Source organism: Geotrypetes seraphini, chromosome 6 (genome assembly GCF_902459505.1).
Source record: "Geotrypetes seraphini chromosome 6, aGeoSer1.1, whole genome shotgun sequence".
NCBI lineage: Eukaryota > Metazoa > Chordata > Amphibia > Gymnophiona > Dermophiidae > Geotrypetes > Geotrypetes seraphini.
The window spans coordinates 191,329,877-191,345,636 of NC_047089.1; the positions used below are offsets into that span (position 1 = coordinate 191,329,877).

General features: G+C 41.8%; 1 protein-coding gene across 2 annotated transcripts in view; it reads right to left on the minus strand.

Annotated features, from left to right (window-relative positions):
* Positions 1-10,106, minus strand: part of HK2 (hexokinase 2) — a 119,273-nt gene extending 109,167 nt beyond the window's left edge. Inside the window, exon 1 of one of the 2 annotated variants that reach the window (XM_033948003.1) lies at positions 9,717-10,106. In XM_033948003.1, coding sequence (XP_033803894.1) covers positions 9,717-9,779 — 63 coding nt within the window. In that variant the 5' untranslated portion in view covers positions 9,780-10,106. Of the gene's footprint in view, positions 1-8,492; positions 8,510-9,716 lie in introns of those variants that run through there. The other variant, XM_033948004.1, reaches the window with a different exon arrangement.
* Between the last annotated feature and the right edge of the window lie 5,654 nt (positions 10,107-15,760).

Consider the following 15,760-nt stretch of genomic DNA (forward strand, 5'->3'; position numbering starts at 1 on the left):
AAGTGTCCTGCTAGTGACCTGCTAGTGTGAGCTTAGAACCAATGAGTGTTAAGAAAAGTAACACGTGAAAAGCTTTTTCTAGAATTCAGTTGTATAGCCAGAAAAATGAATAAATATCTCTGTAACTTCCTGGTTTCGGCACTTCTGAGCCAGCTTGGAGCTCAGGGGTCCAGCATGCATGCTGTGAATAAAACTTGTACTTTCTTCACGCCTCTGACTTTGTGTGTCCAAGTGACCTTTCAGAGGTACTTCAAGCACTATTTTCTGTTTACAACACATGAACTAGCACTCAATCATGAGTAAAACTCACTGGCCCAAATTTCACTGAGAAATTTACTCAAACATAAAATCTATAAGTATCTGCCTCCTCTGTTTTTGAGATAAGACACAAGCCTCCATTTTATTAAACATATTTTGGACAGCACTTAAAAAAGATTTTTCCTATTCTTTGTCTGTAGAACAAACCCTTATAAATTATTTACCTAATAAATAAATTCTGTCTTGTGCCTTTCATTTTTAGATCATGTGCTATTCCAGGACTGTATTCAGGTGGTTTATTACTAATATCTTTAAATCAGCAGCCCCACCCCCCTTGGTATCACATTGCAGTAAAACTGAGTCATGCAACTTCCTGCTTCCTGTAATGTAACTTTCCCTGTATCATACAACTTGCCAACATCAGCCAAAGGCTGAGATGGGACTGTTCTGAATTCATAGTTCAGACTTCAGATGTGATTTTGATTCTAATTTAAAAAAAACACAAAAACTAGACACATCTTATTGCAAAATACTCTACAAAGTGAATACTTGGTTTTTTCCTTTTAGATTAAGAAATGCCTAGTGTTACTCAACCGAACCTACATTCTTCTGGCTCAGTGTGCTGCTTTGCCCTGTGAAACTTTCAAAATACTGTACTTCTGCAAACATAAGCCTGAAAGTTATGTAATATACACATACTTTAGTAGCGCTATTGAACACATCTGTTTGTAAAACTGCTTCAGATAAGTATTATTTCATTCTTTCAACTACAGTGACACTATTCGAAAACTATCCCCCTCTTTTACAAACGCATAGCGCGGGTTTAAGCGCCGGTAGCAGCAGTAACTGCCCCGACACTCAGAATTCCTATGAGCGTCAGAGCAGTTACTGCTGCTGCCAACGTTAAAGCCCACGCTATGCATTCGTAAAAGAGGGGGTATATTGCTTAACATATGAACTTTTTATATAAAAATTTGGGATTTTCAAAAGTTAAAAAATAAAAAAAGGTCACATCATGTTATGTTTACACACATTTTGGAAGCATTTAATGATTTGTGAGTAAATTATAGCTAAATGTTCAATTAAGGGCTTGCCCCTGAGTAGAGTCTTTTGACCTTTCTTTATCAATCACCGATGCCCCCTTTATAATATGATAAATAGTAAACAGCACATATTTGTATTTCTGATTAGTTTCCACTCAATTTGCTGATGCATAAAACTAACTCATTTGGAGACAGTTTCTATCACAGAACTTAAAGAGAAGTATCTACAATGCTAAGAGAGTTATTTTTCTGTTCCTTCAAGCTCTGTCCTCATCTGCACAAGCCTCAAACACTTTAAAAGCATAAGTGTTTGAGTCTTGTGCAGTTAAATCAGAGCTTACAGGAATTGGGCAGGGACAGAAAAAGAACTCGCAGGGACAGGAAAATTAGTTCCAGTGGGGGATGGGGAAAAATTTGTCCCCATATCATTCTCTAGTTTAGAAGTAACAGTTTCACATTTACTGTAATCCATGTCTTTCCAAACTTAGAGGTTGATGGCAGATAAAGAACAATACAGTATAGTCCATCCATTCTACCTAGCAGGATTGCCAGGGCAGTACAAATTACTGGTTTCTCAGCTATTTTGAACTCCATTCTTGGTTTCTATCCTCTTGCCCTTTAGAGATCCACTGAATTTATCCTACTGTTTTTGCCTCTACCTCCTCCTTCAGGAGAAAAACTTTAAAAAGGTGAAGCTGTGTTAAGACTGGGTGTAACAAGTGACAGAGGCAGGTGGTACCTATAGAAAGCTCATGTCTCAATAAATTGGTCTGTCAAGGATCCGAGTCCAGTTCATCATATGAATGAAGTTATGGACATGGTTACAGGAGGGCATACCAGGCATCCACTGCTCTTTCTATAAAATTTTTCCTGACGCTTGTTCTGATTTTACCTTCTTATAGCTTCATTTCATATCCTCTAGTTCTGGAGCCTCCACTTATTTGAAAAAGGTTAATTTGTTATGTACCCATAAATACTCAAATATAAACCAAGATTTCTGGGCCAAAAAAATGGCCTAAAAATGGGGGTCTCGGTTTATATTCAGGTCAGCACTGATTTCCCCCCCCCCCCCCCCCCCACCTGTTGCAGGCCTCTGCTGGGCTTGCTGTAAGACTTGGTGGTCCAGCGGTGGACCAGGACAGGAGGGATCCCTCCTGCCTCCTGTCCTGGCCAATTCCAAGAAGTTTTCTCTCCCTCTCCTCTGAGTACCTTTCAAACCCATAGTGGTCCAGCGGTGAACTGTGACAGAAGCGACCTTCCTTCGCTCCTGCCCATACAGAGCTGCTAGCTGATTGGTTGCTGCAAGTTCTCGCAGTCCTGCGGCTCTGGCAACATTGTGCCTTTTTAGTAATTGTGGCTGGGCGAGAACTGAAGTCTCCTGGCTCCTGTGAATCTCTGTCAGAATCTTCGATAGGGTCTCTGGATCAAGATTTCTCCAGCCAAAAATATTGTGAGCCACAAAAATTAGATCATCCAGTCCCTCTAGGGGGCCATGGTTACTTTCTGGAAAAGATCTTGAGCAATGGCCTGCCATACTAGCTATAAGGTTGTCCAGCCCTTTTCCAAACAATAAAACCTAATAAAACAACTACAGACCGTGCAGAACACTGCCCTCAGAATGATCTATTCCCTTGGAAAATTTGACCACATCACCAACGCCTTCCTAGACTCACACTGGCTTCCAATACAAGCCCGCATCCAATTCAAACTATACTGTATGTTATTCAAAACCTTAAACGGAACGGCACCCACCCACCTAAACAACCGTCTAAACAGGAACCTCTCAACCAGACAGAGGAGAACCCAATCCCCTTTCTCCTTCCCCCCTTTTAAAGGAACTAAATGCAAAAAGATGTATGACAACTTACTTGCAACTCATGCAGCTAAATTAGACCCCTCCATCACCAACCTACTGACAGCATCAACTGACCTCAAGGCTTTCCACAAAGAAATCAAGACCCTACTATTCAAGAAATTCACCCAAACGTCCTAATCCCTTCCTTTTCCCCTCTCTCCCCCTCTTAGAATCTACTCATCAAAATTGCTTTAGACCTTACGCCTTAATTGTAATTTGTATTTCTCTTCCTGGAAATGTCCAGTTATCGTTCTGATGTAATCCGCTTAGAACTGAAAGGTACAGGCGGAATATAAGCCAGTAATGTAATGTAATGTAATGTAATATTTGCCCTTTGAAAGGGAGTTTATTGAGCATAGCTTTAGAAGCTGAGTCTCCTGCCCATTGCCTGATCCAGAGCTGAGATAGAATAAGCAGATACTTTACTCATAAGTCTGATGATATGATATATAGTGCATCAGCTATATAATCCACCCCTGCTACTATAAGAGAGGAGAAAGGGTTGGCATCCCCTGCGGAAGTCTGATAAAAATTGGTATGGCAAGCATGCACCACAAACAAGGCCATTGCTGCTGCTTTAATTCCCAAGGTTAAGGCCTCGAACCAATTCTTAAGAATCACATCCCCTCTGTAATCCTGTGCATCCTTTAGAACAGTGGTCTCAAACTCAAACCCTTTGCAGGGCCACATTTTGGATTTGTAGGTACTTGGAAGACTTCAGGAAAAAATAGTTAATGTCTTATTAAAGAAATGACAATTTTGCATGAGGTAAAACTCTTTATAGTTTATAAATCTTTCCTTTTGGCTAAGTCTTAATAATAATATTGTAATTTATAACTAAAGAGACATATGATGAAGAAACCGTTTTATTTTATTTTTGTGATTATGATAAACATATCAAGGGCCTCAAAATAGTACCTGGTGAGCCGCAAGTGGCCCCCCAGGCAGCGAGCTTGAGATCACTGCTTTAGAATCATGCCTCCCTAACTCGGCAGGGAGATGCATTTACAGGGCCACCAGGGCATCCTCTTTGAGCTGTGCAAACAACTGCTGACATTCCTGAGCTATGGGAAATAACCTGGACATGGTCTTAGCCACCTTTAAGGGACCTTCAGGATACTAAGTTATTCAGAGTAGTGAAGACGCAGGAGGATTGTGAAGATCTGCAACGTGACATAAACACATTTAAGAAATGGGCCGCAACAGAGCAAATGAGGTTCAATGTGGATAAGTGTAAGGTGATGCATGTCGGTAACAAAAATCTTATATACGAATACAGGATATCTGGGGTGTTACTTGGAGAGACCCCCAAGAAAAGAGACTTGGGAGTGCTGGTTGACAGGTCGATGAAGCCATCCGTGCAATGTGCGGCAGCAGCAAAAAGGGCAAATAGGATGCTAGGAATGATTAAGAAGGTGATCACAAACAGATCAGAGAAGGTTATCATGCCGCTGTACTGGGCCATGGTACGCCCTCACCTGGAATACTGCGATCAGCACTGGTCACTGTACATGAAGGACACGGTACTATTCGAAAGGGTCCAGAGAAAAGCAACTAAAATGGTTAAGGGGATGGAGGAGTTGCTGTACAGTGAAAGATCAGAAAAACTGGGCCTCTTTTCCCTTGAAAAGAGGAGACTGAGAGGAGACATGATCGAAACATTCAAGATACTGAAGGGAATAGACTTAGTAGATAAAGACAAGTTGTTCACCCTCTCCAAGGTAGGGAGAACGAGAGGGCACTCTCTGAAGTTAAAAGGGGATAGATTCTGTACAAGTGTAAGGAAGCTCTTCTTCACCCAGAGAGTGGTGGAAAACTGGAACACTCTTCCAGAGGCTGTTATAGGGGAAAACTCCCTCCAGGGATTCAAGACAAAGTTGGACAAGTTCCTGCTGTACCGGAACGTACGCAGGTAGGGCTGGTCTCAGTTAGGGCACTGCTTTTTGACCTGGGGGCCGCGGCGGAAGTGGACTGCTGGGCACGATGGACCACTGATCTGACCCAGCAGCAGCAATTCTTATGTTCTTATCCCAATGTTCTGTGAGTAGGCCATTAATATCAGGATGCCAGTGAAAGGCTGTAGGCTGAGACCTCACACCATTCATGACTGTGCTGTAGAGGTAGATGGGAATTCTAGATTTAGTTCCTTTAAGGAATCTGTAGTAATCTCCAGAAAATCTGTGAACTTGGAACAGACAGCACACAAACTAGTTCTTTCTCTGATCAAGAACCACCACTACCTCCTGACTACCAGTTCCTGACTAGGACCCTAAGTCTCCCAAGAGTGAAGCATCATTATGTCAGAAAAGTACAGAACCAGATTCCTCATCTTCCTAGTCTCTTTCAGACTGGTCCTCTGAATCTTAAACATACCCTGTTCTGGGGGAGGTGCGCTCAGCATGGGGAAACCTCCTTGTGTGGCCTCTTGATATTCTCCAGGCAGTGCAGAAGAATCTGGGCAGCTTAGATAAGCTTTCCACATGAGACTTACAAAATCAGGAGTGAAGCCCTGATGAGTTAGTCCCGAGACCCCCCTTAGGGGATTCAACCTTTCTCTATTTGGACTCCGTGCCATCTACTCCCCTGCGTTTCACCAAGCCGCAGTCCCGGGGTTCTCAGAGGGATTTATTTCCCTCAGCTATAACCCCTGGTGGCTCCACGGTCCTAGAGACCTCAGAGGGGGCTAAGCCCGACACTCCTGCCCCCCCTCACATGTTCCGTGACACATGGTGCATGAACACTCCTCAGCCGACCATCCAGCGCAAAATTGGCATGATAGGGGATAAAAGGGTCTGAAGAGTCCAATACTATTGATTTTAAGATCCAGTGATGGGTTTTGAAGCAGATGGAGGACTTTAAAATAAAATCTGGAAATCCAAGATGGCCAACATGGCAGCATTTTGGTGCCAAAAAGGGCTGAAAACAGTCAAATTAAAACTCCAAAAATGCAAAAAGAGGTTTTTGGAGGAGAGGGGCCCTCTGGGCAACCTTGGAAACTTCCAAAAAAGAAGTTTTCAGACCCCCTCCCCTCCCCATTTTCCCATAGACTGCAACAGTTTCTACTCACTGTGCTTGCTGTTCTTTAAAGGTGACTCAGCCTGCTTCAGCTCATGTGTTAGCTGGACCTTGGGGATACTGTTCAGCTCCCAAACACTGAAATCTTCAGAGTGCCAGCTGAAGTGAGACCAGGCTGAACCTCTATATCCACCAAACTATGCACATGAAGGGAGGAGGCAACATGCAGCCAGCACCCTGAAAGTCTCCCACAAGGACCATTACAGGTGCTGAATCAGCCTGCGCTCAAACTCCTGAAAAAAATCAGGGATTGAGCTAGTTTTGAGGGGAACAGTTCCTGAGCTCCTAAAATATTACGCAGGCTGGCTAACAGGCATCATAGAGGGATTGGCCCCAAGTCTGCTTCTTCTCCCAGGCTGTTACCACAAAGCCTCCAAAATTTGAAGGGACCCCCCCTCCCCCAGAAAATAAAGTTTTAAACAGAGCAGATCAGGCACACACCTTACTGCAAAGTATGCAAAAGTCAAAATTGGAGGGGGCAGCACACTCCACTGAGGAAGGAGGAAGAGTTGAAAACTGTGATCGATACCTTCTGCAAAGCATGCAGGTTTGGATTCACTACCCACTTGTCTAGAAAGACACATCTATTGCACTAGAAACTGCAGTTCTAACCTGAAGGAGGAGGTTTTGGTCTCTGAAAGTTAGTCAAAAAGTATTAAAATTAGTCCAATAAAAGATAACACCTTATTTCCATTTTCTGGTTTTTTGTGTTTTTTTTTTATTAACACAATATAAACTGGGGATGTGCAAAATTAAATTGAAAAACAAACAAATTACATTGTACTTCCTTTTACTTCCCCCCACCCCAGTATTTCACTAACTGTAATCTCTCTCCCTTCCCATGTCCATTGGTGTCTTCTCCCCCAACCCATGTCCATTGGGGTCTTCTCCCCCTCTCTCCCCTCTCTCTCTATCAGCATCTGCCCCTGGCTATCCCACTGCTGCTTTTCTGAACCAGCAGCAGCAGCAGCAGTGGCAGCATACTGAAATACAATGGCCACAGGATCTCCTTGTACATACCCACAGCTGCCAGCTCTGCCCTGAAACAAGAAACAATGGCAGAGGGCAGGCTGGAGGATCCTGAATATGTACAGAAGGTCATGTGGCCACTATATTTTAGTTTGCCATTGCCACCTGCTAGGTCAGGAAAGTAGCATCAGTGGCAGAGGATAGAGTGGTGAGAGAGAGAGGTGATCCGTGTTTCATTGGCTCATAGTGGGGCTGAATGGCTGTGTGGAAGGGGGTATTCCAGGTCTGACTTGGAAAACACTGGTTTTGTTCACTGAAAGGAGTTGCTTCCCTGGTAGATGACGTCACAGACACAAGATTACTTCCATTCCCTCTAGCAGTCAGCACAGAACCTGTGACAAATGAAGGTCACAGACCTTGCACACTCCTGCTGTTTGGACTACATATTAAACTGGAAATCCATGCAGAGTACTGTGTCTGTGAGGACAAACTGACACGCATGGTTCTGCCAGACTGTTGCCACTGCTGCTACTTTTATATTTTGGCTTAGTAGGGACAGAAGGAAATAGATGAGAGAGCAGAATGGATTGGGAGTCTGTGTTTTAATCATCATCTGGGTTACATAGTAAGAGGTGAACATGCAAGATGGGAAATGGAATCCCAGGGAGTATAGCCACAGCATGCAAACAGCAGTAAATGGAGGAGGGAAGATGTTAAAGAGAAGGGAGGGCACAGACTGCTGGCATTGGAAACACATGCCTAAGGAAAGAACCCAGAATCTCTTTGTACAAGTTTTTGGAGTAACTTTTGCTTTTTTTTCCTCTTTGACAGTACAGTATTCCGCATCACAGATTGCATCAGGCTCAACTGGAAGAAAACCGGGAAAATAACATTTATTGTAGATCATATAAGTTTAAAGCCAACTCTAAAATTAAGACTACCATAACCTTAGCACATACTCAAGGAAGAAACAGCAGTGATTATGTAACCACACCAGGATATGATGCAATATTCCCGTAACTGCAAAGGAGGTGGGGTGGAGGCATAATTAAGTGAACTATCATATAATTAATTGACATATACTTTAGGCAAACAATTAAAAACTGTGTGGGAGCTACTACTTTCCACACAATTTATATAATTGAATTGTTCAGTCCTGCAACAATACATACACACACAACCCAGTTTCTAAGCACCACGAATGATTTTCTCTGCTTTTAGCCTTCCGCACTGAGCTGCGAAATCTGATGCAAATAAGCATCATTCCTCGCCTCCTCCTCAAAGTTACGTACGTGAAGCACTATTTAACACCTCCTCCTTCCCCAATCGTCAGCATCGAGGAAATAGCTAAATGCAGTGGCACATTAGCCGCGAAAATGGCAAGACTCTACAAGCTGTCGCTTCTTAACTTGGATCTGGGGAGTTATAGTTTCGGCAATGCATATGTATACCCCTCTTTAAGTACAGGCCTTGTGGTTTGCATAGTCTTGGAATTTTTATGGCCGTCTAGGTTTAACCCTCATTTCTCATCTCACCTCTTACCCCAGCAAGCCCAAACTAATAAGAAAAAAAAAAAAAGTTTAGCCAAAACGGTTTCTTTTTTTTTCTACCAAAGGTGTTAAAGGATAACGTATCTTCACGAGCTGGAAACCCCAAATCATAAAAGAAGAAGAGAAAGCTCGTGGGTGAAATGTATTCCTAAATGCATTTGTTTTAGCACAATTCATTCTTTCTTGTAATCTGTAGGTGTTGGTAGCATCTGCTCTTCCTACAGAAGTTATAGCTGCCAACATCTCTCACACACCCAACTAATCCATGCAGACTTTTTTTTCCCCAACAGGTAAAACCCGAAATTACAACATGAGAGAGTTGGACGCAGTAATTGGCACCATGGTCACAACCCACAAGAGTAAAACAATGAGATCCTCGCGACAGGAAGTCGTAATACTGTACATACGTAAGGATTCGCATAAGATCCACTTATTAAAGCCTGGTGGTACGGCTACTTTGTAAAAATTAAAATTGAAGGAGCATTGTCTACCTACATAGAAAATATATTTGTCAGCGGGCAAGATAGATAATTCTTTTTACCGTACAATAAAGAAAAGATGAACGAACGACAACTATAGTAATGCCCTCGGGTCAATTAACTTAGATGCACAGACATATTTAATAAGTGTAAAATGTGCATTACAGTCAATAGACACTGAAGTACTGTTTCTGGCGGTGCGGTAACTACATAAAGTGCTCCAGCTCCATCCTGGCTACAGCTGCCAACTTCGCACTTGTTAAACCAGTTCCCGTTTTATTTAAGGTTAATAAAAGGCATACACACACACCGAAAATTCAAGTAAAAACGAAAGAGTAAAACACTCAGTCACTCATTCCTGCTCCCTTCCCCAAACTGAAGCTTAGGGAGAAGAAATGCCCCTTTCGCAAACACAATAGGGAGAATGATTATTAGGAACGAAATGTGACGTTCAAGCCCCCCCCCCCCCCCCCCCCAGGTTTCTTACCTTCTGCACTTGGTCTTGGTTGAGCTCTGTGAAAAAGTACGCGAGAAGATGAGACGCTATCATGATTTTCTTGTCAATTAATAAGAAGCACGAAAAGCACAGAAAGATACAATTAAAAAAAAAAAAAAGATCGGCCCGGATAAAGTGCAAAATGAGCAGAGAAATTCTTTACTTTCAATTCAAGAGCCCCTCACTCGCCGGCTTTTCTTTCAGTTCTTCTTCCTTTTGGTTACAATGTGGCTCTTTCAGGGATTCCCTCCCCTCTGTGACCTCACAAAGTCCGCTACTACAACGTGCTTTCCCATAGGTCGAAGGAGGAGGGTGTGCGCAAGAAATGGGACCGGCTCCTCCGCCGACCTGCCATAGATCGTCTCGCCTGGTCTGGTAGCATCTATATTCTTTGCTCTCAGCACCAATGTGTGCGTGCTATCCTGGAGCTTCAAATAACCAGCTCGAGCAGCTTGAGAACGCAGGTGTTAGGAAGGTGGTGATGGTGGGTTCAGCACCCGCGATCATTCACCGGTTGAGAGATGAATGTAGAGATTGTTTGTGTGCCTTCGTTCAACGTAGATTAGAAGAAGGAACGTAAAAATGTCTTTAGAAACACAGAAACATGAAGGCAGTTAAAGTCAAATGGCCCATCTAGTCTACCCATCTGCAGTAACCATTATCTCTCTTTATTACAATTAACTGCCATAATTTTGATGTGGCGGTGGTGGGCATCGATGGGCGGCGTGCTTCGGGGAGGGAGGGGGCACTTGTCGGGTGGGGGGCTTTTTAATTTTTTTTAAATTGAGCTGATAATTTGTATGTGTAATAGAAGCAAAATATTAATGCCATTTAAAAATATTTTTTTTTTTTAAACAGGCAGACTTGTTGGTAACACAGTTACCGACAGGTCTGCAGCAGTCGGGTTTGACAGTAGTAAAACCCGATGCAAAATAGCCAAGCAATTGTTAGTGAATCAATTGCTTGGCTATTTTGCATGGCCGGATCGGAAATGGACGATCGAGGGGGGGAAACAGGCGGTGAGCAGGTTTGTGAATCGGTCGGATAGCAGCAATCGTCGCTAAACCTGTAAAAACAAGGTTTAACGACGATTGCTGACTTTAGTAAATTGGGCCCATATTTTGCTCGAAAAAATTGCACTGTTCACAATAATATAGATTTGCATACCAAGGAGGAAGTGCATGCAAATTTATTTAATGCATGTTCATTGTGGATATCCTGAAAACTTTACTGGCTGGGTATGCTCCTAGGATTGGGTTTAGAAGCACTGCAATAGAGAAAGAGAGAGAAAGAGAGATCCATTCTCTAGTGCGGACCATCATGCCCTTCCCCCCACAAAAAAGCATAAGGGGAGGATGAGATCCAGCAACATCTACTGATTATTTTTGGAGTGACAGGAAAAAAAGCTAGGGTAGGAGTTCTCAACATTATCCAATGTTACGGCATTAACCTGTTGTTGGATAAGTAAAAAGTTGAATAATATGGAAAATAATAGTAACCCCTTTAAAATGTATGGAAAACATACTTTATGCATAAAGCACAGGCATAGGGTATTTGTAAAAGCAGGGACCCAGGTCCAAAAATTGCTGCACATACTGGAAAAGTATGATCTCAACTAAAAACAATACAAAACATGGCTTCCTTGCAGCACATGAAGCTGGAAAACAGGAAGAGAATCTGCACACTTCTTAATGGCTAAGTGATGATGTCAGTGTGTGTGTGTGTGGGGGGGGGTCTGTTGAATATGCTGAGTGATCAGACTAACGAAGGTTGGATAATCAAGACTGTACTGTATGTGCAATTAATACATATGAGATAAATTTGCATTCACAGCCTCCATGATATTCATTGTGGTTATTCTGAAAATCTGACTGTCTTGATTTATAGTTTACTAGCTGATCACCCAGCGTTGCCCGGATATCCCAATCTCAGAAGCAAGAATGGCCTTCTCTATGGGGCTGAACTTTGATTTAAAAGGCATCGGGAGTATCTCAGCGAGCCCGAAAACTATGGATTAGACACTTATCTTTCATATCCTGTAGTTGGGCTTCATGCTGCTGTACTGTCTCTGAAGCTCTAAATGTAGCAGCTCTCTCTTTCATATCCTGTAGTTGGACCTTATGCTGCTGGACTGTCTCTGAAGCTCTAGATGTAGCTGTTAGAAACTTGCCTTACGTTTCCTTGGATGCATTGTTACAGCAATGACAGCACAGCACAGTGTGACATCATTCCCCAAGCTTCACACAATTGGTCAAAGCAATATATGTCTTTTTCGATGATTCTTTACATGTCACCCCCTTCCCACTCCCACAGTATTTTTTCCCAGATAGTAATTGATATGTATACCACGTTTGGTTGAAATGTGTCCATGCGTTTCAGAGTTATGCTGGAACATTCATACATACATCCAATTATATATATATATAGATTAAAAAATTGCTCATGCTAACTCGCAGAATTGTGGGGTGTAGAATCTAATTTTTAAAAGTATTGAAATGAACTCCATATTATAAAATAGGACACCAGAAAAACACGGTCAATGAATCAAGTTAAAGAAAAATTGTAGTAGCAAAAAAACAAACAAACTATATATCTATCTATATCTATCTATATATACTATATATTACATTACATTAGTGATTTCTATTCCACCATTACCTTGAGGTTCAAGGCGGATTACATATGAATTGTCAGGACATTTAGAGGTACATTAGGAGTAGTCTTGACATTTTCTAAGTTGCTAAGATGCTTGAGACAGATCTAGCTGTGTAAGTTTGGTTTTATGTATTTTTTGAATAGTAGGGTTTTTGTTTCTTTTTTGAAGGTTTTGTAGTCTGTGGTCGAGATCAGTAAGTTGGAGAGTTGGTGGTCCAGTTTTGCTGCTTGAGTGGCTAGGAGGTTGTCGTACAGTTTATTTTAATTATTATTTATTTATATTCTTTTACAAGTTGAGTAAACAACACTTGAAAGGAAATATAACAATTCAAAAAAGGAAACAAGTGACTATGACTAAATTTCACATTGTGAGGAGAGAGAACCAATCACTTCCAAGGGTAGTTGGATTCCAGGAAATAATTCTAAATTAAATCAAATTACAGAATGCAGTTGGAGTCAAATAATTAATGGCCTGATTGGCTGATTCCATGGAAGTCTCTGGAATTCTTGTAGTTGCTTTACCCTCAAGAAAAAATTGCAATTGATCGGGTTCATAAAAAATATATCTATTACCCTGATATGTAATGCAACATTTACAAGGAAAACGAAACTGAAAAGTTACTCCTAAACTCAAAACAGATTAACAACAGGCCAGGAATTTCTTATGTCTGGTCTGCATCCACTTTGATACATCAGGAAAAATTGAAATTTTGAATCCATGAAATTCCACATTATCAGTCCTATAAAATAGATGAAGAATTGCTTCTTTATCTTGAAGAAAGACAAAAGTTACCAATAAAGTGGCTCTAACCACAATTTCCTCTTGAGATGTCTCCAGCATGTCAGTGAGATCCAATTCTCCTGGTAATGTGTCTCCTTTTTCTTTATCCTCTTTTGGAAGATTTAGGTAATATAGCTTTTGTAATGGTGGCATATTATTTTCAGGAAATTTCAACACTATATTTAAAAAGGAATGGAATAAATCTCTAGGTGATTGAAATTTGGAGACAGGAAAGTTTAAAAGTCTCAAGTTCAAATTCCTATTTGCATTCTCCAAATTTTCTATTTTCCTAGTGAGCAAAACCTTTTCCTTCAATTGTAAATTAGTAGAAACCTTCACTTCTGCCATTGATTTCTCCAATTTCTCCATTCTAACAGACTGTTGTTGGAATTTCTCTTCAAAAGTTTTAAATTGAGTATTAGTGTTCTGTACTGAAGTAACAAACTGGGAGCATACCTTATGCAAAGTTTCCAAAGCAGTCCAGATCACCTCCATGATAATCATTGCTGGTTTAATCAAAGGAGCAGGGATAGATGTTCCAGGGGACTCCACCGAAGGTTTCACCTCCTCATTCCCTGCTGCACTCTGAGATTCAGATCCTCTGGGCACTAATGCCGGCTGTAGAGAAGTCAAATAAACAAAAAGGGGGCAAAAATCTCTCAGAAAATGAGAGCAGAGTGATCAAATGGCAATGACAAACATTAGACAAGAACACTCTGTGACGAATACTCAAGTCTGAACAAAACTATACAACTGATAGTGAATCAAAAGTGCTCAGAGATATGGAGGTGAAAACAGGGAGAACCCAACACTACCACCTCATCGCCCAATCATCGCTTGAATTCAAAGCACCAGCTGTAAAGGATAATTTGATATGCACAATTGCTTCGGGTGCACAGGGCTACTAGTTTTATATAAAATAACAAATATATAATGTACGGTTCGAAACGGCAAACTTATCTTGAGCTTGCGGGTTCCGACGTGACACAGACACGTTGCGCTCCTGCCTCAGGGAACCAAAAGAGAATTTACAGGGCTACTTAAACCGTGTGGGCGAGATATGACTCACATATCTAACACATTTCTGTCAAACGAGCAACTTTCAGAAGTAACGGCTCTTAATAAGACTGCCTCCTCACAGCGTTAGCCGTTACTTCTGAAACGTGTTGGGTTCTTCCTGTTATCACCTCCATATCTCTGAGCACTTTTGATTCACTATCAGTTGTATAGTTTTGTTCAGACTTGAGTATTCGTCACAGAGTGTTTAATGTTTGGCTGTAGAGAAGTCGGCAAGCTGAAACTTCCATCCATGGTCAGGAATGAGACCTGCAACGCCGCCGGAGATATCAACTCCGGTGCTTCCTGTGCAGCTGAGGGCATCCCTGACATCATCCCGGGACGCCAGGAACTCCAGGCCCCAAGGAGCTAAGCAAAACTTCGCCCTCCAAGACCAAGGTCTACCCACCTCGGTCAGCGAAAACGCCCGCTCCAGCTGGAACAGCATAAGCTGTTATTGCTGCTTGTCACATCAGGGAAGTGGAAGAGGAGGAAGGAAGTACGCTCCTCTGCTTACCCCTGCGCTTAGGCATAGCAAAAAGGTAAATTTTCTGCGGGAAAATGTGAGAGTTGTCGACGAGAGCAGGAGCCACTTGAAAGCGCGACTCACTCCGTCGCCATCTTGATTCCTTCCTGTTGTACAGTTTTTTTTCGTTTGACGTTTTTGGTTGGAGGGTGCATGAATGGTGTGTGGGTTCTCCTGTATCTGGTAGAGGTGGATTGAATTAGTCAGTTGTTCCAGTAGTCTGGGCTTTCTCAATTAATGGCTTTAAATTGTAGGCAGTAGAATTTGAAGAGTACTCTCGCTTGTATTGGGAGCCAGTGTGAGTCGTGGTATGCCTCTGTGTTGTGATCATATTTCTTCAGCGAGTAGATAAGTCTTAGGGCTGTGTTTTGTACTGTTTGTAGTTGTTTTATTATGGTTTCTGGGCAAGGGAGATACAGTAAAACCTTGGTGTGCAAGCATAATTCGTTCCAGAAGCATGCTTGTAATCCAAAGCACTCGTATATCAAAGCGAATTTCCCTATAAGAAATAATGGAAACTCAGACAATTCATTCCACAACCCAAAAACTTTAATAGAAAATACTATACGTACTTGTATTGCAAAACCTCGTACATTTAGAACAGTCACTACACTCCTGAAACGTCAGAGAGAGAGAGAGAGAAAGAGAGAGAAAACCGTCAGAGAGAGAACCATTGGCTCAGTTGGGATGTGACGCGTGTATACTATATGTACTTATATTGCAAGACTTTTCTTGTTTGGAACAGTCACTACATTCTTGCAGTTTCAGAGAGAGAAGAACCATCGGTTCAGTTGTGATGTGTGTGTACTGTATGTACTTCTATTGCAAGACGTTGCTTGTATACCAAGTTAAAATTTAATAAAATGTTTTGCTTCAAACCAAGTTACTTGCAATCCAAGGTTTTACTGTATAGTATGTTGCAGTAGTCTATTAGACCTAGGACTAGGGATTGTACCATGAGTTGGAACTGTTTTCTGTCGAATAATTTTTGAACTTGCCTTAGGTTTCTCATGACTG